At 39.2% G+C, this 27,481-nt stretch overlaps 1 protein-coding gene across 7 annotated transcripts in view; it reads left to right on the top strand.

The window, feature by feature from the left end:
* Positions 1-27,481, top strand: part of GPD2 (glycerol-3-phosphate dehydrogenase 2) — a 116,130-nt gene that overhangs the window by 39,763 nt on the left and 48,886 nt on the right. For all 7 annotated transcript variants that reach the window (XR_015746536.1, XM_087949956.1, XM_087949953.1 and 4 more), the window contains exons 3-6: positions 3,201-3,372; positions 8,557-8,681; positions 16,509-16,606; positions 19,785-19,948. Coding sequence is in view for 6 of the 7 variants with exons in the window: in XM_087949956.1 (XP_087806082.1) it covers positions 3,201-3,372; positions 8,557-8,681; positions 16,509-16,606; positions 19,785-19,948 (559 nt within the window). In the remaining variant the exon portion in view is untranslated. The remainder of the gene's footprint in view (positions 1-3,200; positions 3,373-8,556; positions 8,682-16,508; positions 16,607-19,784; positions 19,949-27,481) is intronic.

Below are 27,481 nucleotides of genomic sequence, written 5' to 3'. Positions count from 1 at the left end.
ACCAAACTGGAATTTTCAAATAACATTGTTTCTTAATTTTCTCCCAATTCAACCATAACGATTCCCGTATATAATGCCTTCTAAAATAACCCTGTGATTTAGTTCCCTTATACCATAGAAAAGCATGCCAACCCAATAGTAAATCATGTCCTTCTAATGCCAACAATCTAGTCTTTCTTAACGTTATCCATTCTTTAGCCCACATTAAATTTGCAGCTTGATAATACAACTCCCAATTAGGAAGGCCAAATCCTCCTCTAATTCTAGCATCCTGTAAAAGTTTTAATTTTATTCTCGCTTTCTTACCTTGCCATATATACTTCAACACAATTTTATTTAATTCTTCAAAATAGTCTTTACCTAACCTAATTGGTATTGTTTGAAACAAATATAACATTCTAGGTAAAATATTCATCTTAATTGTTGAAATTCTACCTATCAGTGACAATTGTAAGTTTTCCCATTTTTTCAGATCAGATGCTATCTGCTGCTTAAGTTTAATATAGTTATTCTCTTTCAGTGTAGTACATCTTGACGTCAAATATATCCCCAAATATTTAACTTTGTTCGTAACTTGAATTTTCAATAGGTCTGTCAGCTCTTCTCTTTGTCTTAATAACATGTTCTTTGTCAAAATCTTTGTTTTGTCTTTATTTATTTTCAAGCCAGCCATCTCACCATACATCTCTATCTTTTCAAATAGTTTTAAAGCTGTCTCAAGAGGATCTTCCAAAATAAAGACCAAGTCGTCTGCAAAGGCTTGCAATTTGAATTCCTCCTTTTTAACTTTCATTCCTTTTATATTTGTATCCTCTCTAATATTTCTATTTAACACTTCCAAAGTCAATACAAATAACAAAGGAGATAATGGACATCCTTGTCTTGTACCTTTTTTAATATTAATAGAGTCTGTAAGTTCTCCATCTATCATTACTTTTGCCGTTTGCTCATAATATATGGCTTCTATTGCTTGAATAAATTTTCTAGCAAAGCCCATCTGTTCCAATAATAATAGCATAAATCTCCAATTCACGTTATCAAATGCCTTTTGGGCATCTAAGTATATCAAAGCCATTTGTTTTTCGGGATGCGCCTCGTAATATTCCAATGTATCCAGGATTATCCTCATATTGTCTTTAATTTGTCTCTTTGGTAGAAATCCATTCTGATCAGGGTGAATAAATTTATTTAAATATTTTTTAAGCCTCTCTGCCAAGATTGAAGCAAAGATTTTGTAATCTGCATTCAATAAGGAAATAGGTCTATAGTTCTTAATTTGTAATGGGTCAACCCCTTCTTTTGGGATAAGTGTAATATAAGCTTCTATTCTAGTCCAATCACTTGCTCCAGCAGGGTTAGAAGGGAGTGTGTATGTGTGTGTTCTTGTAATTTACCAGTACATTTTGGTTTTGCCTTCTTCAGAATTGGCACTGTAATACATTGGGGAAAAGTAATTTTTTAGGATGAAGATCTGGTCCAATGGATCCTGTTTAAAGCCTCAACTAAATGTGAGAGCTTCCTGATAGTCTTGGGCATGTTTCGTCCACAAAACCTTTAATTAATAGAAGCCAAAGATGTTTCAATGTGCTGGCAAAGATGCTGGCAAAAATGTTTCAATGTGGAAAAGGGGCTCTAAACTAGGCCTCATTACAATCTGATGCATCAGCGCTCTCTCTCTCTCTCTCCCTCTCCCTCCCTCCCTCCCCTCCATGCCCCCCTTTCTTTGTCCCTTTTTCTTTCTTTCCATTTTCTCTTTCTTTTTTTCCTTCTCTCTTTCTCTCTTTTCTCTCTCTCTCTTTCCCTCTCCCAGGCTCACCCCATTGATTTGGTGTACCGCTCCGCTTGGACTTGCTTGGGCAGATTCCTCCAGTGCAGTGGGCTCAGTGGGGTGGGCCTGTGGGGCCGGCACCTAGAACGCGGCAGTGCCGGTACGTTTGAAAAGTAGAGCAAAGCCAGAGGTTGCTAATGTTTGCTGCAAAGAATCACAAAAGCTTCTGGGTTGTGCACAAGAAGGGACACACTTGTCAATGCAATTCAGCAACATAAAATAAAGAAATACAAATAAAACAAATCAACAAGAATTGGCAAAGCATCTCTGATTAGATTTTATTCACTACTAGAATTTAATCAGAGATGCTTTGCTGATTCTAGTCCAATGACCTGCTCCAGCAGGGTTGGAAAGGGAGTATGTGTATATGTGTGTACATGGCTGTCAAAACTCCAAAAACAGGTCAAGTAGTTCTGGGGAGGCCAGTCATGAATTAGAATACTTGCTAAGAAACTGGCCATTAAGTGAAGACCACTTGTATTTGGTTTGCCAGTCACCAAACCACTCTCACCCAGTCACATGACCAGCAAGCCACGCCACCAGTCACATGACCAGCAAGCCATGCCCACCCAGTCATGTGACCAGCAAGCCACGCCTACCCAATCAGGTTACCAGCAAACCACACCCTCAAATTAGGCCACGCCCACAGAAATTTGAATCCCGCCCCTGGGTGGGACGCATTGAGGATGAGTTTGTAGCACCAAGGGGGCGGTGGACTGAAAAAGTTTGGGAACCACTGCTCTAGGGTTTCTAGACTAAATAACTCTTTGGAGTTCAGGGTCCTTCCCTATCAAAGGGGGGAAAAGTAGAAAGAAACACAATCACCATTACTTTAAGGCTATGCCCTTCACTTAAAAATATAGAAATAGCACACATAGCTTTTTTAGTTTGTTATCTGCCAGATTAGTGAAATAAATGGGGCTCATGGTTGTAAAAATTGTGTGTTTTTATGGAGTGCTCACGGTATTGTTTTTTAATATAGATTTATGTTTGATGACAAAACAATTCTATAAACATCATATCATACTATAGTGATGGTATTAGTCATAGTGATTTTTCAGTTAATAACTAGAGTTATGACTTCTATTGATTTGTATTTAAAGGCACTTTCATTAAAAAGTCTTTTGTGTGGTTTTAGGAAAAATAATGGGCATGCTGGGATACTCAATAATGATGATGATAATAGTACTTAATATTGTAATAATATTTGGGGATTATTTTATTTTAATACTATTCTGACATGAATCTTTTGTGTTGTTATTAATGATTAGTAAGCAAGGATTTTGGGAAAATAGTGCTGCTCTTTATAAATCAGTATTAAATTATGCCCAATTTCCTCCCTCCCTCCCTTCTTGACAATTTATTTTTTCAGGGTCATCATGCAACTGTGGAAGCTTCAGAATGCAAACTTGTACCAATACTAAACTCCCTTCCGACTAGAGAGAATCATTTCCAGGCTTTGAGAGAAACTTCAGAATTTGATGTTCTTATCATAGGGGGCGGTGCCACAGGAAGTGGTTGTGCCTTAGACGCTGTTACAAGAGGTAAGTGATTCCCATCAACTATAGAGGTCACTTTTGTTGTGTCTAGGCATTCATATGCCCCAGAGTTAGGAATATGTTTTTACATTAAAAGTAGATTCATTCTATCTAAAATCGTTGCTTTTTCTTTCGCTTTTTTTCTACTTTTATTTTTATTGTATTTTTTCACATTTATTGTAGTTGGTTTGTGTTATTTACTGAATCTTTTAAATTATATTTACAGGTTTAGGGGCTTTTTATTTGTAATACAGTGTTTAAAAAAAGATTAACAGAGTTGGGATTTAATTGCTGCAGTTCTTTTATTACATAAGGCCATAAGAGTCTTCTCTCTCCCGCCCCTCCCCCCGTCTCCTTTGTCATTCAATCCATGTGATGCCTGTGATAGGCCTGAGGCATTTTAAAATGATGTCTTGGATCATGATACAGATAAGTTGCTAACATCACAGTTCTCAGTTCTGAAAACTTAAGAGGCTCATGCCTTTTGATATTCCAGAAGCATAGTTTCTAAGCATGGAGAATTCAACAAAGTGCCTTTTGTTTAAAAGATGAAATGAATATAATTTGAGCATTTGAGATTATCTCTTTGACTTGCTGGGCTTTCTACTATTCCTTTAATTTTTAATGTCATTGTCCAATATATCTATCTCATCTTAGCTGTGTGGGCAGCTTGTGCTTCATTTTATGACCTATTTTAGGGCTATTCTTTGCTAAGCCACTTTTCTGTATCCTGTACAGAGATGGATTTATAAACTGTACAGATGCAGATAGATTACTCAACAAGACGTCCATAACGAAGTACATTTATTGGTTCATCAGGTATCCTCATAACTCACATTTGTGACGAAGTTCTTCTTTAATGACCAATCCTTCGTATATTTGCCTTGTAGTAAAAGATGGTTATCTCCTGACCCATCTCGTAGCGATAGAAAGCAGCTCCCATGACTTAGGGAGTTCAGGCAAAAGTGAGGAAAACTCCCCCAACCCATCGAGGGTCAATTCAGTGACCAATCAGGATTACAGATGTGGTCACGTGACATGAACTACATTTCCCAGGATACCTTTAACTACGTTTACCATGATGCATTCCCTTAAGAGGACAGCTCATAATTCCTAAGTAACTATCCAATCCCCATAGACTGGCTGGACAGCACAGTCACTTTGCTTTTAAGTCCTAAAGAACTTCTGCCTTCCTAGTTGTGAATTGTCTTCTTAAAATTCCCATAATTCTTAACTAGTCAAAACTTGCAGTACAGGTAGTCCTCAACTTATGGCCATATTTGAGCCCAAAATTTATGTTGCTAAGTGAGAAATTTGTTAAGTGAGTTTTGTCCCATTTTACAGTTTTTCTTTGTTAAGTGAATCAGTGCAGTTCTTAAATTACTAACACGATTGTTAAGTGAATCTGGCTTCCCCATTGACTTTGCTTGTCAGAAGGTCACAAAAGGGGATCACATGACTCCCGGACACTGCAACCGTCATAAATGTGAATCAACCAAGCGTCCGAATGTAAATCACATGACCGTGGGGATGCTACAACGGTCATAAGTATGAAAAATGGTCATAAGACTTTTTTTCAGTGCCATTGTAACTTTGAATGGTCACTAAATGAACTGTTGTAAGTTGAGAACCAGTTGTATGTGTAATGGTAATGCTGACATAATAAACAAATAAATTTCCTATATTGAAATATATTGGTAAGGATAACTAGGCAGGGTTGGAAGAGCAAATGAGAAAGAAGAGGAAAGTCATTTTTGAATGAGAAAAATTAAATCGGGTATTGTCTTTAGAATATGGGATCTACTTCTTTACAAAAACCTCAAGATCTGTCAGCTAGTGCAGATGTTATGAATGGCATATATCCGTGTTGGCGAACCTATGGCACCCGTGCCGGAAGTGACTCGCTGAGCCATCTCTGCCAGCACGCAAGAGCTCGCCCGGAAGAGCCCCACTGTACATGGGCGTGCGCTGATTGTTGGGTATCTGGCGCACATGCGCGGGGGCGGCGGGGGCACGGGAGACATACACGCATGTGCAGAGACACGCAGCATGCACGAGGGGGTCACGCACGCATGTGCAGAGATGCGCGACATGGAATCGTGCACACATGTAGAGATGGATGGAGTGCGGGGGGATCGCGCGCATGCGCAGAGGTGCATGGCTCATGGCGGGGAATCACACAGGCGCAGAGACACGCAGCGCGCAGGCACGGCCATGCAGCGCACAGGCACACAGTGCGCAGCGAGGGAATCGCAGGCGCAGATGTGTGGCAGGGGGGTTGCATGTGCATGCGTAGAAATGGCACATGGCGGGGCGATATGCATGCATGCGCAGAGGTGCAATGCGCAGTGGAGGGATTGCGCGCACATGCGCAGGGGGTGTTGGGGGCCCCAGCATGCATTGCCTTCTGTGTGCTGGCTCACGAGCGTGAGCTCAGGAGCATGCGTGCAATTATTGGCACGGGAGCCGAAATAGGTTAGCCACCACTGGCATATATAGAACCCCAGGTCCAGAGATTTATTTTGACTATCGAATATGATGGACAATTTACCTTTTAAAAATCATTGGAATCACATGTTTCACTTACCTAAGATGTATTGCCATTGAATTTGCTCAGTATATTGTGGAAAAATCAGTCGACTTACATTCAGTAAACCATAGTTGTACAAAATATAGTTTTATGTGATGTGCAAACCTTTTTAAAAACTGTTATTGTAAAAAAAAAGTAAGAAAAAAATTCTGAACCATTTTTTATTTGTACCAGTACATTTTAGTCTATTTTTCTTTATATGGCAACTCTGGATTATAATGACTTTTAATTAGCTAGTAATCACATGTGTGGTTTGGGCCATATAAAAAATGTTGACATGATTTGGAGGGAAAAGTACTAACCTTTATATTTTTAATTTCAAGTTTTATAATCCATTCTATTTTTACATACACAGGTTTTTTGTTAATAAATTTAATGGGCCTAGCTTCAGTTATGTTTTCTTTCTTCCTTAACTCCTATTTAAGTTTTTATTTTTATTTTGTTTCAAGTTTTTCAAATCCCCAATTCTGCTGAAGGATTATCTGCATTAGCCACCAGTATGACATTTTGGAGCGTATGTATCTCAAAATAAGTGACTCAAACATCTTATTTTGTTTTGCATAACTTCAGTTGCATTATTTCTGGCCAAATTTTGCTAGATTTAGAAAGAGAGGAAGTACCTGTAGTATATGTAGGTTATCTTCTTTGGCAGCTTCCTTGGTATTTGTTCTTTCACCGTGTATTTATTGCAGGGATATGATTTTGGTTTCATAATCAAATAAATATTTTCAGTGTTTATGGTAGGATTGGATGTAGCGGATGATGGAGATATATATAGGAAAACCAAAGTTGAAGCCAGTCTCTATTTATCGTTTTTGTAGTACATTTGTTGATTTGTATCAGTAGTTTTCTGAAATGTGAAATAATCATAGGCATTAATGAATTGTATATTGTTGCTCTTCATTCATGGGATTTGCTCTCATATTAAGTTTGATGCTTCACTTAGCAAATTCTGTTTTCTTTGTCTTTGATACGTTCGTGCCAAATTATTCCTGATTGTATCCATTAATCTTCAGTCACGTTTGACAAAAATAAATTGCTCTGATCTTCCAAAGTTACCGGGAATAATTAGTTTTTTTTTTTAAGGACATGAAAGTTTAGGGCAACCAAGAGAGGCTAATGAGGCTGTTTGTACTGTAATAAAGTATAGTGGAATCTTTAAGGTAATGAAAGCTAAAGGAGAGTGGCAGAGGACTGATAGTTTACACTTCCTCCTTGTATCTGCAGAATCATGTTACTCCTTTTCCACCCTCTGTTAAAATCTTGCAGTACTTGCTTTCATTCTTCCTGTTTTCTTCCTTAAGTGGCTTTGTATGAGTGATTGCCACATGGAAAGTACATTGACAGTGGTTGTGACATTAGCATTGTTACTTTATTCAGTTTTGAAAATAGCACTTAGCAATAGCACTTAGACTTATATACTGCTTCACAGTGTTTTACAGCCCTCTCTTTACAGGGTCAGCATATTGCTCCCAACAATCCGGCTACTCATTTTGCTGACCTTGGAAGGATGGAAGGCTGAGTCAACCTTGAGCCTGTTGAAACCCAAACTGCCGAACTGCTGGCAGCCAGCAGTCAGCAGAAGTAGCCTGCAGTACTGCATTCTAACCACTGCGCCACTGCAGCTCCATAAAACAGCAGTCGAACATAGTTAGATTGTATTAGATGTGATTTCCCCTCCTCCTCCTCCTCCTAAAAGAAATTTCATTTCAGGTGTTCTGTAGGTGTTTATTTTAACTGCATTTACTTTCCATGTGATTATATTTACAAAACAATAGAAAGGGCAGGGGAAAAAAGTCTGAAAATTAATAATGAGGTATGGAGTTCAAAGTCAGTCTCAAGGTAGTGATTGTATACTTGAACGCATTAGTTAGAGAAGAGATGTTATCAGTATTACATTACAGTTTTCATTTAGGACAAAATATGAATTAGTTGCAACCTCCCCAAAGCCCATTAATCTTCTATCCATCTCCTGTTCTACTTTTATAATTTTCTACCTGGTAAAATGTTCTGAAGAACTTGAAAGCTTGCACTCTCCTCTGAATTGAGTGACTCTAGTTAAAGATATAACTCAATATTGATTTTTTAATTTTTTTCTACAGATATATAGATTATATATAGATTCATATATTGTTGTTTTGTTAAAAAAACATATGCAAATTTAAAAGACTATTAATAATACTAATCGTTTGATTATGATTAATTACTTTGTTTAATTTTTTGTTCTCATGTGTACCAGTATCAAGGATTGGAAAATAATGTGATAACTATGTCTAGGCCTGAATTTTTCTTCTGACCTGCATTAGCTTAATTTCATTAGAATCACTTATCTAAATTTTTTAATTGTCCTTGTATATTAATGAGAAGGGGAAAGGTTTTATGTACTCTCAATTTCCTTCTTCAATCATTTTCATGTCTCCAGTATTTATGACTTAAATCAAAATATTTCCCTGAAAAGAATGCCACACTTCACTGCCAAAAAGATGACATTATATACTTTGAATACAATATTCAGAGCAGTTATTTTTCTATGATTGTCTGTACCCTAGAGAAGGGTCTTGTATAATTTAAGAAGTTAATTTGGTCTTCTGGTTATGCAGGCCTCAGCACAGCTCTTGTAGAACGGGATGATTTCGGATCAGGGACTAGCAGCAGAAGTACTAAATTGATCCATGGTGGAGTGAGATATCTACAGAAGGCCATCATGAAGTTGGATTTTGAGCAGGTAATTGTTTATGATGGCTGCTGTAAAGCAAAACAGTATATTGCTTGATCTAATTAAATTGGTTCTCACACTTATGATTTTTAACACACTATTTGTTTTGAACTGTTTTAAACCTCGAGAATATAGGCAGAAAATGTATATATAGAAGAAATGCATAAGCAATTAAAATTATGGATTATTCTCCCATGAGCTATTCAGAGCATCCAGTGATGGGAAGGTGCTTCAGTCCCTTCTAGGAAGGCTGGGCTTAAACTTGAGGACACTCCTCCTCCTCCACGAGACTCCTCCTTAGCGTCCCCAGTTTTAGCTGAGCCTTTCTTCAGACAGGTTGTGTTATTGTTTTCCTGGTCGGAACAGAACACTGGCGATTTAGCTGATTTAGCTAATTTATTTCTCAGGACAGGTAAAACCATAGTTTCTGTCACCAACTATGCCCACCACCCCTGGGAACCTCCAAAAGTCTTTTCGCTCATTTTTTTTTTTTTTTTTATGTTCCAGCCTCCTGAGGCTAAAGCCTCATAAACGGGGAGGCTTATCTTTCCAATCTGCCCTGAGGCTAAAAGCCTCTCCTTTCAGAGACATGCTGCCTTAAACTTCTAAACAAGGAGACTTACCTCTCCGATCTCCCAGCCGGCTGAGTAAACGCTCTGTCCCTATGAAGTTTGAAGCTTCCATTTAAAAGTGCAGCCTTTTTTCCTTTTTATTACGAGGCTTTCCCCGCAAAACTCCTCAGGGCAGGGAATTAGCCCCTGCGCCTTCCCGCAGAGCGGTTTTGCTTTCAGCAGATCGGGCGGTGATAGCTGCTTTCGTTTTCATTCTGCCACGAGGCAGCCGCCATTTTAAAGGCCGCTGGGTAATTGTTACTGTCTGTGAGGCAAGTTACCCAACAAGGTTTCCCTTCTTGGGGACCTGGGAAGGGGGGTCCCTACCACCAGTCGACTGGATGATAGAGGACTTGAACTGCTGGATTCCACAGGCAATAAGTGCAGCTAAACTGATCTAATTATCAGTTACAGACCTCTGTGCCCTCATATAGGTACCGAGTCTGGAGGGGGGTGTTATGGTCTCCATATTTCATATTACAAGTACTTTATTCAAAAATTGACTAACTTAAATTCTACAAATCTTTAAGTTATTAATATATATATATGTGTGTGTGTGTGTTTGTGTGTGTGCGTGTGTGGGTCTATGTATGTATGTATGTATGTGTGTATATATATATGTGTGTGTGTGTGTGTGTGTGTGTATCTCCTGACGTCCCCGTATTTACAGGATTATTCCACGCATAATTATTTAAATCCTTGCTGTTTAAGGCCAAGAACACCGCACGGCTGGAAAATACGGGTACACCCCCCCCACCAAATACTCCAGGGGAAGCAGAGGATCTCATATTCTCTCAACCAGTTGTTATATATATGTATTGTATATATATATATATATATATATATATATATATATATATATATATATATATATATATATATATATATATATATATATATATAACAAAGCAAAACAGAACAAGGAGACAACATTTGCTAAAGGCATTGGGGAACTGTTTATTCCAGGATCCCCTGCCCCTTAAGGGAGCAGGCCCCTAGATGTTCCAGCCACCTAATTTCATAGCCTCTTTAAATTGCTAATCTATCAAAGGCATTACCATGGCCAGCAACTACAGCTCCAGTTCTAGACTAACTGCTAAAAATAGAGATAAGTCCACGGAGCCGAAAAACACCTCTTAACGCAGCAGAGAAAGATGTACACAGACGTCATTTGGCATTAGAAAGGCAGGTGGAAAAACGTACACGAGCAGCTGCACAGCCCACCTCTTCACCACTCAACATACCCTCTACCTCACAGGCCCAGAACACTCCAACTGCCCCTCTGGATTTATCCAGAAGGAGCAGCATATTGACACAACCTCCCCAGGAGGTTCTTTCTAACATTCTCTACCCAAGAAGGGCCCCAGAGGCAACATTCACGCCAACTGCAGCTGGCCTCAGACAAATGGAGGAACTTCCGGAGGAAATCCCTGCCAACATGAGGGCGTCGATAGAGCTAGCTATCCAGAAGGGCATATCAGCAGGTGTCCAACAGGCTATTCAGTTAGGATGAACACCCTCAGCTTCGGTTTGCGGATCTCTTTCTGAACGATCTCTGGGCATCACGGATCCACATCTTCATCAGGTACTCCCCCCCGCATGACTATCGTTGCCCACTGTCAGAGACCCTCAGTACACACAGGATATGGGAGATCAAGGGGATCAAATGGATCAAATGGAGGAGGGGTCGGTACACACCGTTGACCAGGTATTGTCAGGTGGATCCGCTAGAAAGGGGGATGTCTGACGATGAAGGCCTCTCACCTGACCTCCCCGTATTTACAGGATTATTCCGCCCACAATTATTTAAATCCTTGCTGTTTATGGCCAAGAACACTGCATGGCTGGATAATACGGGTACCCCTCCCCCACCAAATACTCCAGGGGAAGCAGAGGAACTCATATTCTCTCAACCAGTCACTGAGGCAGAGGTTATCCCTGTGCCACACATGTTTTCCAATTTAGTGCAAAAACAATGGGCTGCAGCAGCCTCATATCCCACTCCCACAGGACATGATAAAAAATACTATAATTTGGCACCCGAGTTCTCTAAATTTCTAACACTCCGGAAGTGGATGAGCCTATCATTGCGCTTGTATCTTCCTCAGCCATCCCAAGTGAAGCTGAAGAGGGTCTCAAGCCTGAGGAAAAGAGGGCAGAACTAGCCCTCCACAGGGCACACGTCTTGGATGCATGGGCCATCAGAGCGGCCACAGCTGCCTCCTTTTTCACCAGATCATCTCTCAGATGGCTCCGCCACCTGAGAGATACCATTCCAGCCCCAAACATTAGGGCATATCTAGATGTGGCTAAATTAATCGCCGCTGCAGTTTTCAGCAGACGCTACCTTCAATGTAGTTAAATTTTCCTCTGGGGCCATTGCTTCCCAAATTGTGGCTACAAGGTTACTTTGGCTCAGGCATTGGCAGGCAGACATCAAGCACAAGTGGCGACTTGCCTCAGCTCCCATCTCAGAGAACAAACTATTTGGCAGTGCGCTTAAACCCCTCCTAATTGAAACCAGAACCAAAAAGAAAATTCTTCCCTCTCTTTTTTGTTGATCAGAGTCCAGATCACCACAGCCCTTTCGTAGGGGTTCCTTTTGCCCCTTCTACCAACCCTACTATCCAAGATTTCAAAGACAGCCCGGATTCAGACAACAGACAGATAGAATTGAACTTGGGGACAGATATAGAAGGGAACTCCATCCTAGGAGACAATTTTGAGGAACAGGATTTAGGCCCTTCCGCAGGTCCAAGTAACGACCACAACGAGATTCCCATTGGCGGTCGCCTAAAAAGGTTTGCCGACCAATGGGACTCCTCTACCACTGACGCATGGGTCAGGAACACAGTACGATTTGGTCTGGCACTGGAGTTCAGCTCCACCCCACCCCCCCGGATTTTTTTATGAAGTCCCCAATTTCCAGGGACGTAGAAAAAAGGTTTCTCATGGACACAGCCATAGCACATCTACTAGAGATCCGGGCCATACAACCCGTCCCTTCTAATAAAAAAGGTCTTGGTTTTTATTTGCACCTCTTCGTGGTCCCTAAAAGTTCGGGGGGATGGAGGGCAATCCTGGACTTAAAACATCTAAACCAATATTTCATTTACCGAAAATTTAAAATGACCTCTCCACTCCGTCTTACTCAGCATCAGAAAAAACGATGTCCTTACCTCCATAGATCTCACCGAAGCTTACTTACATATCCCAATTAGGCCCTCACATTTCAAATTCCTTCGTTTCTGTTACAATAACGTCAATTACGAATATATTGCTCTCCCGTTTGGCCTAGCTTCAGCTCTCAGAACTTTTACAAAGGTCTTGGCTGCCTTGGCAGCATCACTCAGAGATAGGTCCATCCGACTTCAATGCTACTTGGATGAAATTCTTATTGTGGCATCTTCCATCAATCAAGCACATTCGAACACTCAAACTACACTTGTAACCCTACAATAACATGGGTTCTCAATCAATTGGTCAAAAAGTCATTTAACACCCTCTACTAGACTCATTCACCTTGGCGCCATCATTGACACCCTGGAAGGCAAAGTTTTCCTCTCCCCTGACAGACAAGAAAGCATTAGAGATTTGGCTCAACAGATCAGAACTCTTAGGAAAGTACAACTATGTCTCCTTTCTAAATTGCTCGGAAAAATGATTTCTTGTATTTCTATTATCCCTTGGGCCCGGTTCCATGCAAGAACCCTGCAATGGTTCCTGTTGCCATACCAACGTGCCGGGAGAGATGACGCCAGGACTTGCGTAAAAGTTCCATCAACCGTTCTCAGGTCTCTACGATGGTGGACACGACCCGAAACCAACAAGGGATGCCCTTTCAAGGATCCACACAGGTCGATTGTTACAACAGACGCCAGTCTAGTGGAATGGGGCCCCCACTTCCAATCACATACAGCGCAAGGCCTTTGGATAGATTGATTCAGAATTTGTTGGAAGAAAAAGCGGACCTGCTATTAGTGACTCCTTATTGGCTAAGGCGAGAATGGTTCGCGGACCTGAAGGACCTCTTGATGGTACCACCGTGGAGGATCCCACCATCGGTCATATCGCTGTCTCAAGGCCCAGTGCTACACCTGGACCCCCAATGGCTAAACTTAGCCGTATGGAAGTTGAACGGCGACGTCTGAGAGATGAACACCTTTCTACTCAAGTTATTCACACTATTCAGTTGGCTCGACGTCCTTCGACAAACCAAATCTATGAGGCCACCTGGTCTAGCTTCTTCCGTTAGCGTCAGAAGGTTCAGATCCCCATCAGTAGTGCAGTTATTAGAATTTTTACAGGAGGGCCTAAACAAAGGGTTATCACCCAATACTCTGCGGAGACAGGTGACGGTCCTGGCTTCGGTCATACCTTGGGATGATCTTACCTCTATATCCCACCACCCTCGCATTCGCAGTTTTCTGTGCGGTGCCAAGAACCTGAGGCCCCCCCGTAGTGCACCGATATCCAACTTGGGACTTAAATAATGCACTATTGGCTGTTACTACAGGACCCTTCGAGCCACTGTGGACCACGACGCTTCAATTTCTAACCTACAAAGTAGTTTTCCTGATCGCAATTACATCTGCCCGAAGAATCTCCAAACTAGTTACATTATCGGTGCGCAAAGTTCTCTGCATTTTCCATTCGGATAGAGTGGTTCTCAGACCAGATCCCTCCTTGATTCCAAAAGTTAATTTGGCATTCCATAGAGCTCAAGAGCTGGTGCTCCCAAATTTTTGCTCACGTCCATCACACAGGCTCGAACACCAATGGCACCGCTTGGATGTAAGAAGAGCCTTACGCATCTACATAGAGCGCACGGCGCCCTCCAGAAAGACAGAAGTCCTCTTCGTGTCCTTTCAGCCTAACACCCTGGGGCGCAAGGTTTCACCCTCTACCATAGGTAGATGGCTAAGGGCCATCGCTAAGTCGTACGACTCTCACTCAATTCCAGTACCCCAAGGCATTATCGCTCACTCCACCAGGAGTGCAGCCACCACAGCAGCATGGGCGACCCAAGCTACAATAGAGGAGATTTGCCGAGCTGCAACCTGGGCTTCTCCATCTCAATTTATTAGAAATTATAAAATTGACGTATTTGCTTCTGCTGAGGCTTCATTTGGTAGGCGAGTTTTGCAGCCAGTGATTTCAGAGACAGTTAGGTCTGCAACCCAGATGGAGTCCCTCCCTTAGGACAGTGCCAAGCTTTGGTATCTCCCATCACTGGATGCTCTGAACAGCTCATGGGAGAAAGGGCATTGGTACTTACCTGATACGCCCGTTCTCTGTGAGCTGTGAAGAACATCCAGCCCCTCCCTTTTATTCCATCTGGTAGGGGGTCTGTTCCGGCCAGGGTTATTACATAGGCTTAAGCATATAGGGTATCAATGCCTCGGCTTTGCAAAACTGGGGATGCTAAGGAGGAGTCTCGTGGAGGAGGAGGGGTTTCCTCAAGTTTAAGCCCAGCCTTCCTAGAAGAGACTGAAGCACCTTCCCATCACTGGATGCTCTTCACAGCTCACAGAGAACGGGCGTATCAGGTAAGTATCAACACCCTTTTTATGTTAGTATTTGGTCAAGCAACTGAAATGCAAAGTACACATTTTAATAAACTGACCCTTTGATAGCACTTTATTTTATTTATTAAATTTGGGTTCAAATTCTCACTAGTAGGGAAAAAAATCCTAAAGCATGTTATGCTACGATTTTATTGTTTTGTAAACAAAATGAGGAGCTTCCATATGTTTTAAGACAATTTATATTATCTGTAGAAGTATTTGTATCCTTTTCAAGTAGCGGTACCATTGTAAAAATTTGTGTGATAGGGCAACTGCCCCAAAATATAAAAATGCTCCAATGTATGGAAGATTATCAAATCTGACAAGATCTCTTCATTTGTATTTCTATCTCATAAAGGTTTCCTGATCTTTTGACAGTGTTAAATGCCTTCCTTCAAAAATGAATAATTTGGGTTCTTAATGCCTGATTTATAGTGAACCTTAGTTTCCCTCTTCTCACTTATACACTGAACTAACTGTTTCATAGTGCATTTCTACATATTACGACTAAATTCTGCAGGCAGATCATTTTTGGTAGAAATAATTATCTCCTTATCTTGATTCTAAGTCCTTCTATTTCATTATACCATATTTTGATCTTAATCACATATGGAAGTTGAGGTTTGACCAGTTTATTTCCCTTAATGCAGTCATTATATTTCCACTGAAAGAACCAACAATTTAATTTGCCCCTTTTATAGCCATATCACGGTGGTGTCTCAAATTCATTTGTAATTACCAGATCTTTTTCACACATGGTGTTTCCAACTTAGTTGTGCCTCCTCCCATAACCGTACATAGGATTTTTGTCCTTGCTTCAGGGTTCTCATTTTACATTCCTCAGATATCTTCTGCTAGTTGTTGGTCATGTAAAATCTTATATTTTACTCAAAAACAAATTTGACGTGTGTGTAATGCTGGGAAAATAGTATATCCTTAGAAAATTGATGTAATTAAATATTAGTGTGGGGTGCAAAAAATGCTGTGGTAATTGTAGCTTTTACTCTTTCAGAAGTTTTGAACTCTACACAGTCTTGAGTTCCCGACTGATATTTTGAATTTGAATCAGTATTTATTTTAAGGTTAGACAGAACACTTTCTGGATGGACAAACAACAAAATTCAAATTTCCTTGAATTTGGTTGATTAATTCCAGATATTCTGTTATTAATTAAACATGTTTTTATGTTATAAAGTAGAGCTATAGGAATATGAAATAAATACTGAATTGTCTATTTTTAAAACAATAATTGGTACATATTAATTTAAAAACTGCATAGACTGCTGTAATTCATCTCCATAAAACTAGAACTAGTACAGGTAGTCCTTGACTTACAACACTTAGTGACTGTTCAAAGGTACAATGGCATTGAAAAAAGTGACATGACCGTTTTTCACACTTATGATTGTTGCAGCATCCCCATGGTCACATGATCAAATTTCAAACACTTGGCAACTGACTCATTTATATATTTATATTTATATTTTTGGGTCAGAGAATGACCTCTACAAATTTTTATTACAATCATACTTTCTAAGGTTTCTTTTAATACTTCAGGGAGTCCACCAAATAGCAACAGATATTGGTTGGCAGTATCATTGAGAATCAGTTCAGCAAACTCTTTATTATTTCTTTTTTTATTTTTACTTTTTTTTTAGTATAGAATGGTGAAAGAAGCCCTCCACGAACGTGCTAACTTGCTTGAAATTGCTCCTCATTTATCTTCTCCTCTGCCTATAATGCTTCCAGTTTACAAGTAAGTTATTCAAAATTTATCCCGTTTTATTTGCTTGGCAGGTTATTCTTACGTTTTAATCTGTATCACAATTATAGTGCTTTTTTTCCTATGGGTTATTTTTTATTTTTGTTTTCTTTTGCTTTTGCTAGTGTCAAGCCTAATATTTTTTTACTTTACAAGAGCAAAATATTGCCATTATTTTATAGAAGTGTAATGTGAAATCTTTTGAACCATTGATTTCATTTGTTTTAATCTGGTATGGCAAATGCACAAAGAATCCTGTTGACATTTCACTGACAGATTGATTACAGTGGCAGGAACCTTTGATGTTGCTATACTATAACTATTCTTGAATTAAATCTTGATTAGCCATCTCAGAACTGAAACTTACATGTTTGTATGTTCATCAGTGTTTATGTGCATTTATTTATTTATAATGGTATCTACTTTCTAAATGTTGGAATCATGTCTGCATCTCTGTAGAATAAAAAGGGAGAAAATAAGATGCAAATGTATGCATGCTGTTAATTTTTTTGACTTCTCAAATGCCTTGAGAAAGAAAAATACATAAGTAGCTTTCTTACTCTGTTTAGAGTTACAGACCAATGCTTTACCTTAAATTAGTCAATGAGATGTGAAAAAAGAGTATTCAATTAATGTTCCTGGATAATAATAATAATTTATTAAATTTGAATTATGCCTGATTCTCAATTACTCTGGACAATCAAAAAAAAATTCAATAAAACATAAAAATATAAGTAAATGCAGAAATATATGCTGTTTAGGATTTACAGAAGGATGCATCTGAGGGGATGTTACTGGAAGAGAATATTTAAGTGTGTGGTAACTTATCTTATGTTGATCTTTAAAGTGGTTCTGGGGGAAGGACCTTAGTCTGAGATGATTACCCAGGGTCTCTACGTGACTTTCTAAAGTGAATGACGTTTTGAGACTTAGTTTCACACATCCCACCACAATGACTCACAAAGAATACACTAAACAGGGAGAAACATCAAGGATTGGAGAGAGAAGTCATAAAACCTAAATAAACATATCCTGCTTGGATAATGTGGTGTTATGTATCCAAGAAAAACATGGTGATGCTACAGCACTTCCAGAACATATCTTACAAGTATAATTCTGGCACATTGTACTTGCCATATCTCAGAGTAAAAGTATTCAAGTTTGCTTTGGTCTCCATCAGTTCAGATGCCTTACAAGAAAGGGAATTTTGAAACATCATCCAAGTCATTTAAATAAGAGTTCTTATTATGTAAGAAGCTTCAAATGCCTATCAGCTGCTTGTTTATGTACTATTGTTAGAAACCTGTTAACTAAACATTAGAAACATTAGTATGCAAATCATCAGTCATTGCTCTTTTTTGCCCAAGCATGCACAATTTCTATTGCCTTAAGAGCTGCAGCTGGCTTTATGTTATCCAACACTTTATTCCGAAAATTGGCGAGGCCAGGTCCAATATGAAAGTTCAGCAGCTTTAAGGGATGAAATCTCTTTTAAGTGCTTGTGAAATTTAAGGCATTTAAAGGAATTCCATAGCTGAAGAATGTTAAAGACTAGCCTGTGTGATGTAGTAATTGTTTAAATACACCTTGTCAAAGTAAAATGGAGAGTGACTACTTTTCTCACTCTGTGGCTCAACAGTCCAGTGAAGTTACTCTAATCAACGATGTTTTGAAGAGAATGACATAGGGAAAGTTACCCTCAGGTTCCTACTAATTCCAAATTCACATAAATAGAATTGACAAAACACCCGATGGACCTCATAGCTTGTTAAGCAAGCTTCCTGAATAATGCAAATGAAATTATATGCTACACGTTATTGTCCTGTTATCTGTATTTTTCCCCCTTTTGCTAGTAGAATAGTGACTATATTTCCCCTGCAATAATCTTGAATAGGTGCTTGTTGATAAAATTCTGGGTGACTATAATAACCAAGAATAAAATTTATTAGCCAGCTTGAAGTTGAACATATTTTCCAAACAGTTAGCCATGTTTACTTTTAAGACCCATTGATGTCAGTAGATCTGTCTCCAAATCTGTTAGTTTGAAATCTCAAATATTGTTTAACATTTTCGTGTTCTAGTACAAAGACCTCTCGCTGTGTCTGTATGGGGAGGGGAGTGAAAACAGGTTTGAGTGTCAAGATGATTATTTTTATATCCTGACCATAGGATATTGGATACATAGTCCAGCCAGGTAATTGTAGACTTTTAAGCTGCTGTGTAATTCACATGGCAATAAATATCATTTTGGTGGAAAGAAATGATTTTATATTTAAAGATTTTTTTTTCATTGAGTACTGATCGTTCTCTGTATGCTTGGATAGTTGCCCCCAATCATTAATATATTTAAAAATAAGAACATCAGAAAACAATATGAGCTGCAATGAATCCTCAGTTTTCCATGTAAGCCTATGAATCTGTTTGCTCATTTCTCTGGCTGGATTCATGTAAAATGATAGGCTAGGCTAAAATGGAATGGAATAGCTTGTGACTCAGTACTGTAGGAATCCAAACATTATCTTAATATGTTACATAAACCAAGACACTAGGTTAAGGCAGTTCATTTAGATATTATGGGAATAAATCCCTCATTTTTTGTTAAAATGGCATTAGAAGATGTGTTATCTGAATGGTCCTTCTTCCCCACTCCCAGTATTTGATGTTTGAATCCAGCTGCACAGTAAAGCTTCATAGCCAAGTGATAATATGAACCTTGATCCCAGTGTCCACTTCTTTTTACTGAATTGATTGCATGCTAACAAATTTGGAGCCTTTCTGTTTTATAAATTACAGTTTCAGCCCTTGCAAATAAATATGCATCTATATTTGGGTGTGTTTGTATATCATCTGCTTCTCTTCCCAGAAACTCGGGATAACTTCAATAAATAACAAAATGAATTTTAAAAACATCTATCAAATTGAATAAAATAGTAATTGGAATAGTTATATCTCACTTCTTCTTGGGTGGCCTCTTTTAATTGGAACATTGGCTTACAGAAATCCCCTGTGATCTTTAGAACAGCTTTCCCACACATATCCAGATCTATTCTGACTTCTAAATTCTGTTTGAAGTTTTGGATTTGTTTTAAAAGAACGCCCATTGCAAAAAAAAAAAGGGGGGGGGGTTGTTTTACATGCTTACGTGTTTATTTGTCATCTTTTCTTTTTTTAGGTGGTGGCAACTGCCTTATTACTGGGTGGGAATTAAGCTGTATGACCTAGTAGCAGGATCCCAATGTCTGAAAAGCAGCTATGTGCTTAGCAAATCCAGAGCTTTGGAACTCTTTCCTATGTTGCAGAAGGACAAACTCGTGGGCGCCATAGTCTACTATGATGGTATGTCCTCTCCTTTCTTGCCAGTGTTAAAAGCAGAAGGTTTGATCCCAGTGGTGAATCTGAGCCCATTCTATTACTGTAGCTATATTGCAGAGGTACTGTGTGGCTCTTGGATTCCTACATTTCTCTCTTTGTATACTTTTGCATACACCCCACACCCCAGCAGGAGTCTCTTAGTACCAACTGCTTTTTTCACCTGCTGCACTGTTTAGCTAATCAGTTAGAAAAAGTTGTGTTAGTTGCAATTAACGTTCATTAAGCTATGATGGCGCAGTGGCTAGAATACAGTGTTGCAGGCTAACGCTGCCCACAGCCAGGAGTTTGATCCTGACCGGCTCAGGGTTGACTCAGTCTTCCATCCTTCCGAGGTTGGTAAAATGAGGACTCAGATTGTTGGCAGCAATATGCTTACTATATAAACCACACAGAGGGGGCTGTAAAGCACCATGAAGCCGTATATATAAGTGCTATTGCTATTGCTATCTTAGCTCCAGTCCTTTCTTTTCTCCAACCAACAGAACACCATGGCAAAGAAGATTCATTGTTGTTCCTACTTCCCATAGCAAATGGAGCACACCCATCTCAAGTCTCTTCCTTCACACTGAAAAAGGATACAACTACTAGATTAGTCTTGTCCCTTTTTGCTTTCAGTACCTCTCTGCACCCCTTTGAGTGAAAATTACTGAAAACATGCCAGAGCTAGTTCTGGGAGGAAGTTCATGTCTTTGAGTCAGGTAGATCTGTTCTTTCCTCCTGTATATTGTCTTCTGCATTAACTTCTCTGTGGCTGGTGGATAGATGAGGCATTATCATACATGGGAGCGTGCCAAAGAACTTACTTTGTGTAAAATCTGTGTTTAGTTCCATTATTCACTGAGGTTTCCAGATGTCTCTTTTAGTCTGCCAGTAGAATGCTCCACCTACTGGCGGTTTTTGTGATACAAAAACCATTTCCTTCTTCCCTTGGATTTTCCCAAATGAAAGTTGATTTTTCATTTGCTTCTGTATGCGTATTGCTATTTCATTCAAAATGTGCTGCTGCATGCAGAGCTGTCTTTTATCTATTTTTTAAATTAGACATTTTTTTAAATTCTACCTTTGAAAAACTTTTTGCAGGTAAGCATAGATACATATGGATAAATACATGAGTTGGGTGGGGATAAAATATCCTAGCAGGTTACTCCATTTACTTTGTGTGAAGGGGAAATGAGGAAAATTAAATGTATAGCTTGTGCAAACTTAGGTTGGGGATAATGGGGAAGCAGCTCAGGCCAAAATGACTAAAAAGGACCTTTAACCACTTTAAAGCAGGAAGATGACAATGGAAATGTTGGATGTTCTCTGCAAAATTGATCAGTGTAGTGAATCCACAAACCTATGTTTATAGTATTATGAATATTTGTATATATCAGAAAAAGCTAGCTCAAAGCGTCTTTGTAACCATAATACAACAATTACGGATAGGATCTGAATGTTCTGTTGAATATGTGCTTGCTATGTATCGTAGTTTTTTAGGACTGCAGTTTTGTGGGTGATTGTAAATTTATTTCTTTGCCCAATAAGTCTTGAGAAGGAGTGGTTGAAGAGAGTAGTTTTTGTTCTAATCTGAATTGTACCTTCCAGAACATCCCTTCTTCAGTTTAGGGCAGTTTGCACAAAACATAGAGGTAAGTCTGCATACATTTTCATAAAGCAACAGAGAAGTCAGCCTACTGAACCGTACTGTCTCTGAAAATTACCAAGAAACTCAGTTTTGAGATAGTGGAATGCAACTAGTTACACAGCAGGATGCCCATTTAGTGACATTTTTTATTGCTCCCTGCCTAAAGGCCAGCCTTAACTGTGATTTTTTTTTGTCTTTATGTTAAATGGATACAGTTTTCTGTTCCTTTTTATAAGATGATTTATAGGTTTATTTTTTCCTGTTGAGATAAGGGTGTCTTAACATGCAGAACTTTTTAAAATGTTTTTTTTCTAGCTACCCTCCAGCCATAGCCAGTAAACCAGATTTGCACTTTCAGAGCATCTTTTGTGAACAAATAGCTACATAGATTTTTAAGTAGGATACCTGAACTTCGGTATCCATCCAGATTCCTTTTGCTACCCTCTAGTGTTTCTCTGCCATTCATTTTGAAGAAGCTTTAGAGTGGTGTCTACTAATTATGGGATCCAAATGAATCGGTTTTGCTGTGAAAAGGCTAAAGAAGGATTTTATTGCAGACAAAAGAAAATGGAATTTAAATTTGTCCTTTTTTGTTTCTTTCTTTTACTTAAAATTGTATGCCTACAATATTTAAACTTAAAGGCTTTTAAAAATGAGAAAAGAGACAGACCCAAACAAACAAAAAATAAAAATTAATTCAGAAAAAAAACTTTATACTTATCAGTAGTCATGAGTATGTACTGTATGAGTACTGAGTACTGTATGTACTGTATGAGTTCTGAGTACTGTAGACTGATCAACATGCTAATTTACTTGAATTGAGTGATCCTAAATATAATTTCTGAACTGTGAATTAAACTTCTGGTAGATTGCAGTGGTATTCAGTGAGCATGAGAACCTACTACATCATAAAATAGTCTGTAGCAGCTTTGCCAATCCTGAAGCCACATGTAAAGCTTGCCTTCAGTTGTCTTTTCACATAGATACAGTCTGTTGTGCTTTACCTACATTCTGCTAGTGAATCAGTCAGGTCCCCTAGAACAGGGCTGGGCAATTAATTTTCCCAAGAGGTCACATGGGAAACTGGGACTCTTATGGAGGGCTGAACCAACAGAGCCGTGAAGATGTCTTAAGCATGTACATATACCAGAGGTGTCAAACTCGATTTCATTGAGAGCCGCATCAGGGTTGTGTTTGATCTTGGAGGGCCGGGGGGGATGTGACCAGCTCAACATCACTTGTGTCAGATTCGCCAACAGGGGCCTCTTACAGTGTTCTAACAGGGAGCTCCATTTTCACTGGCAGAGGCACTACTGGCCGATCCTTAGTTATTTCTAGGGTGGTCTCGTGGGCCAGATCTAAGCATCCCTCCCACGGGCCTTGACATATACCCATATATAAGTTGAAAAAAAAATAGTCGCCTTCAAAATAAAAGCAATCCATGCGGGCCAGACAGAGACAGCCAAGGGACCAGATGTGGCTCAGGGGCATAAAAGCCCAGGTCTGTCAGGAAAGTGGGAAGAGCCATACATTTTTCTGAAATAATGCAAAATGTGCATCCAAAAGAAACCTTTCAGCTGACAGGGAGGGCTAGCCACCTAGTAAATCATGCCGCCTCTCCCAATTCTATCCCAAGCCAAGGAAAAGGTAAATTTGTAAGAGTGAAGCAAAGCTGAGAGGGGATATTCAGAACCTTATCTTTAACATGTTCTGGATAATTGACAATGTGCCTTTGGCAGGATAAGGATTTCTGGTGGAGCCGTCACATGTTAAGCCGGTGTTCTTTCTGCTGGCTCAAAGACTAGTACACAGAATTTTAATTCACTGTTGAAGAAGTACCATTAATGTGTTTTTCACCTTGTGCTCTGCCTTGCATCTCGTTTCTCAAGAAAAATGTATGAAGTCTGACGCCAGAAATAGTCTGATATTCTTCTTTTTAGGCTTTTCCTAAGAATGTGAAAGTTTGCCATAATGAGGAACTAAAAGTCTATTTTGAGATTCATTTTTAATCAAATAGCTAAAGGCCCAGTGCTGATAAATTTAACTGATTTGCAAGCAGAGAGGGCTAGGGAAGAGCAAAAAATTAAAGATTTGGTGTTCTATTACTTAAACTTCAGAGCTTCAGAAAAGTTTTCTCAGGCTGCTTAAAAGACGGAGGTATTACTTTCTTGGTAAAGTAATATAGCCACCAATATTGGGGAAAGAAACGTAACTCACTCCAAAGGTCCCAAGTTCAGTCCTTGGCATTTCCAGCAGAAAGAATCTTAGCTAGTAGTCCTTTTTTTTTTTTTAATTACATTCCCGTTTTCAAAAAGCTCTATGCCACGTCCAGTAACAGGGTAAATAGAAGTGATCCTGGATTCATGAAGTGGAAAATATATATTAGTCTAGCACAGCTGAATATGGCAGGCAATTGAACAAAGCCGAATCAGGCAAGCAGTTTATTATTGCAAAAATGCTTCCTGCCCCATTTCACTTCCTTTTCCAGTTACTCCTGGAGGCCAACTATTAGTATAATTCTTGAAGGATATTCTTTTTGATGCCATATTCTTAATTTCTGCTTAATGGCACATACCATTCATCGCATAAGTCACATCCAGTGGAAGCCTTAGATCAGTTCTGACAAACTGAAAATGCTCAAGCTTAAAATATAGGACTACTTGCTATGCAGACCCACTAACAAAAAAAAAATTGCCCCTATCTTTTTTTTAGAAAAGTAACATAAAATCTTATCCAGAAAGCAAAAGACAGAACTTCACATTTCAATAAATTCATCTTTAGATAACCTTCCACCTCTAAGTTACCCATTGATTGGATCCTGAGAAATCTTGTTTTTCAATTAGATTTAGGTGCATTCCAACATGGCCTTTGGGACAAAAACAAGTCTTGTTCACTCTGGTTGATATATCCAATTGGGGTTTGGAAGAGATGGAAAGTTAGTTTTCTTGGACCTTTAAGTGGTAATGAACTTCATCTTTAGACCAGAATTGGGAATTATGAGGTTCAAAACAGCTCCATTCATTTTTGGAAGGAAAGATGTGGGATTCTCAGGGCCATTAAATTACAATACAAGGTAACTTTTCCAAGTACGTTTTAATGTTTGTGAAAATCATTGAGAAAAAAACTTCCAGTGATTTTGGCTAAAAGGTACTCAGTAAATGGATGATACGCAGTTCTTCCTTCCTTCCTTCTGCAGGAAAGCTGTGCAGTTTTAGAATGGTTTAAGAGCAAATAAGTAAAGCCTTATGAGTTGACAAGACCACCATTTTTGATGTAAGTTTGCACATAATATAAATCTTATTGACAGAAGGTGGTTTTGGCCCAGTGTTATGTATTTTCTGATCTCTGAGCATGAAGATGGTGCTTTCAATTTGTATATAATGATGAAATGCCATTTTATTCCTGCGTACTTCTTTGATCTCTTTGAAGAATCTAGACTTGGTGCCTTGGCAGCATCCAGCTGGTTGCAAACAGAAGTGCTGATGTACAGCTGTTTTCACAGCATAGACAGACTCACCCATAGCTTCAATTGGAAAAATATGACTAGCCTAGACCAAGCCAAGTCCAAAAATGTCAGGGAATTTCTAGAAGCATGGCCCTCTGACAAATCAGCCATCAATAGACACATAGACATTAACAACATCTATAGATTATGCAAAAGAGACAATCACCAAGCCCAAAAAGGAACAAAAAGACCTACGCACCTCTCCACCAGCAATGAACATCCAGATCATCATAGATTTATTCCAGGGTTAACATCAGCCCAACAGTCAAGTAAACAATACCCCAATCAAGAAACTGCCAAAGAAGCCAACAGCAAACAGTCCAACCAAAGAATTTCTAAGACTGCCCCCACCAACACTGACAGGGCAAGAGAACAGTGGTCTTCAAACTTGACAGCTTTAAGACTTGTGGACTTCAACTCTCAGAATTCCTCCTCCAGTCATGTTAGCTCAGGAATTCTGGAAGTTGAAGTCCACAAGTCTTAAACTTGCCAAGTTTGAAGACCCTTGCTCTAGAATATAAACTGAGAGCAAAATCCACTCCAGAGGTGGTTCTGACCAGTTCTGGAGAACCGGTAGCAGAAATTTTGAATAGTTTGGAGAACCGGAAAATCCCACCTCTGACTGGAGATTTTACAGTATCCTTCCCCTGCCATGCCCACCAAGCCATGCCCACAGAACTGGTAGTAAAAATTTTTTGAATCCCACCACTGCCCCACTCCTTACTAGCACAGGTAGCACAGATATTACCTTGTTTGGGTAATGAAATGTCCACAAGAAAACAAGCAAGCTTCAGAGAACACTAAAGACCCCTCATTTCAATCCTTAAGCTACAAATATACTTCTTCATTGGTACCATATCTGTACCTTTGCACTGGTACAACCAAGTTCATAAATGTATTCTATTTCTCCCTCCCTCCCTGCTTTAAACAAAGGGGGGAAAAGTTCTTATGAAACTAGGTTTAGATTTTCATTCTTTCATTTCTTCTAATTTCATAGCAATTTGTCCAAGCAGTGATATATCAGAGTGTTCATTTTCTACCACATATTGTTGCTCCAAGCTTTCTTAATTCCATTTTAAGTTTATACAGGCAAAAAAAAAAAAAAGTGGGGGGACATTATAAATGTTGGCTATACCAGCCAGTGCAAATCACAAACTTTACCAGGGGCTATTCGTGCTCTGTCGCAGCATCAGGAAAACTAAGCATATGTTGGATGTTAGCCTAGCTGTACACAATGTGTCCTATTTATTCAAGGTTTCCTTTGAAGCTACAACTTACAACTTTGTTTCTTAAGGGTACATGTCAGCTTCATTTAGCCTTTGTTAGTATTTGGATACTCTTGAATAGCAAAAAAAAAAAAAAAAAGACAACATTTTCGGGGAGAAATGTGGCTGCTATCCGAGCAATGATCTGTCATTTTCCCTTATGCATCTCAAGACAAATAAAAAAGGGGCACAATGGAAAAGCTAGACTAAGATTTCTTGTAACCAACTTTCCCTTTATTAAAACTGGGGAAGGCATTTTTTTAAAGGTACCATATAGGACCCTGTACAGCTTTTTTCCCCTTAGTGATTCTTTTTGTTTTAAACCAGGGGTCCCCAACCCCCAGGGCATAGCCCACTACTGGGCCACAAGCTGTTCAAAGCCGGGGCCCTCAAAGCATCAGATGAGCACACATGCACATTCTCCCTTGCACAAGCAGCAGGTGAGCACATGCATGCGTGCTCCATTTGTGTGAGCGGCAGGCAAATGGAGCTGTGTACAGACATGTGCTTGTTTGTTGCTCATGCAGAACCATTCCCTCTTCTACCCCTCCCCAACCGGTACACAAAGGCAGTTGGGGAACTCTGTTTTAAATTTAGCATTATCAAAGAGCGTTTGGTGATTTAAGTAGGCAGAAAACTTTCTTCTCAGTCTGATCTTCTTTGAGGGAGAGACAAGGGGAAGTTGGACATTGCCTTAAATTCAGGCTCATTTTTCTTGATGTTAAATGTGGTAAACGTTTTACATGTAGTAAATGTAGTGAAGTTTTAAAGGTTTTCCTTGAAGTGTAGGTACGTTTAAAGATTGACAGATCTTTTTTCCATTATGACTTAAATAAAATCTCCATCAATACAAGTCTGAATTCTGGTAACTTCTCAGTGATGTCCATGTAGGGGTTGATGTTGTTTTGCAAGATTATTTAGGTTTTTTGGACTACCTTTTTCTGTTTCTTTCTACCTTCCATTTTAGTTTGTAGCCCTAGAATTTCTGGTGGTTTCTGTCCAATTATTAACCCTGATGCCTGTTTTTGTGATCAGCCATGATTGATTGGATGCACACATTTATTTGATTATTTTTCAAATGTACACCAAAGGGCTTCCTA

The sequence above is a fragment of the Notechis scutatus genome, chromosome 1 (assembly GCF_049901735.1).
Source record: "Notechis scutatus isolate UNSWTSFEM ecotype Mainland chromosome 1, rNotScu1.2, whole genome shotgun sequence".
Taxonomy (NCBI): Eukaryota; Metazoa; Chordata; class Lepidosauria; order Squamata; family Elapidae; genus Notechis; species Notechis scutatus.
The sequence above is the reverse complement of the archived record's forward strand: the minus strand, read 5'-3'. Positions and strand labels throughout refer to the sequence as shown.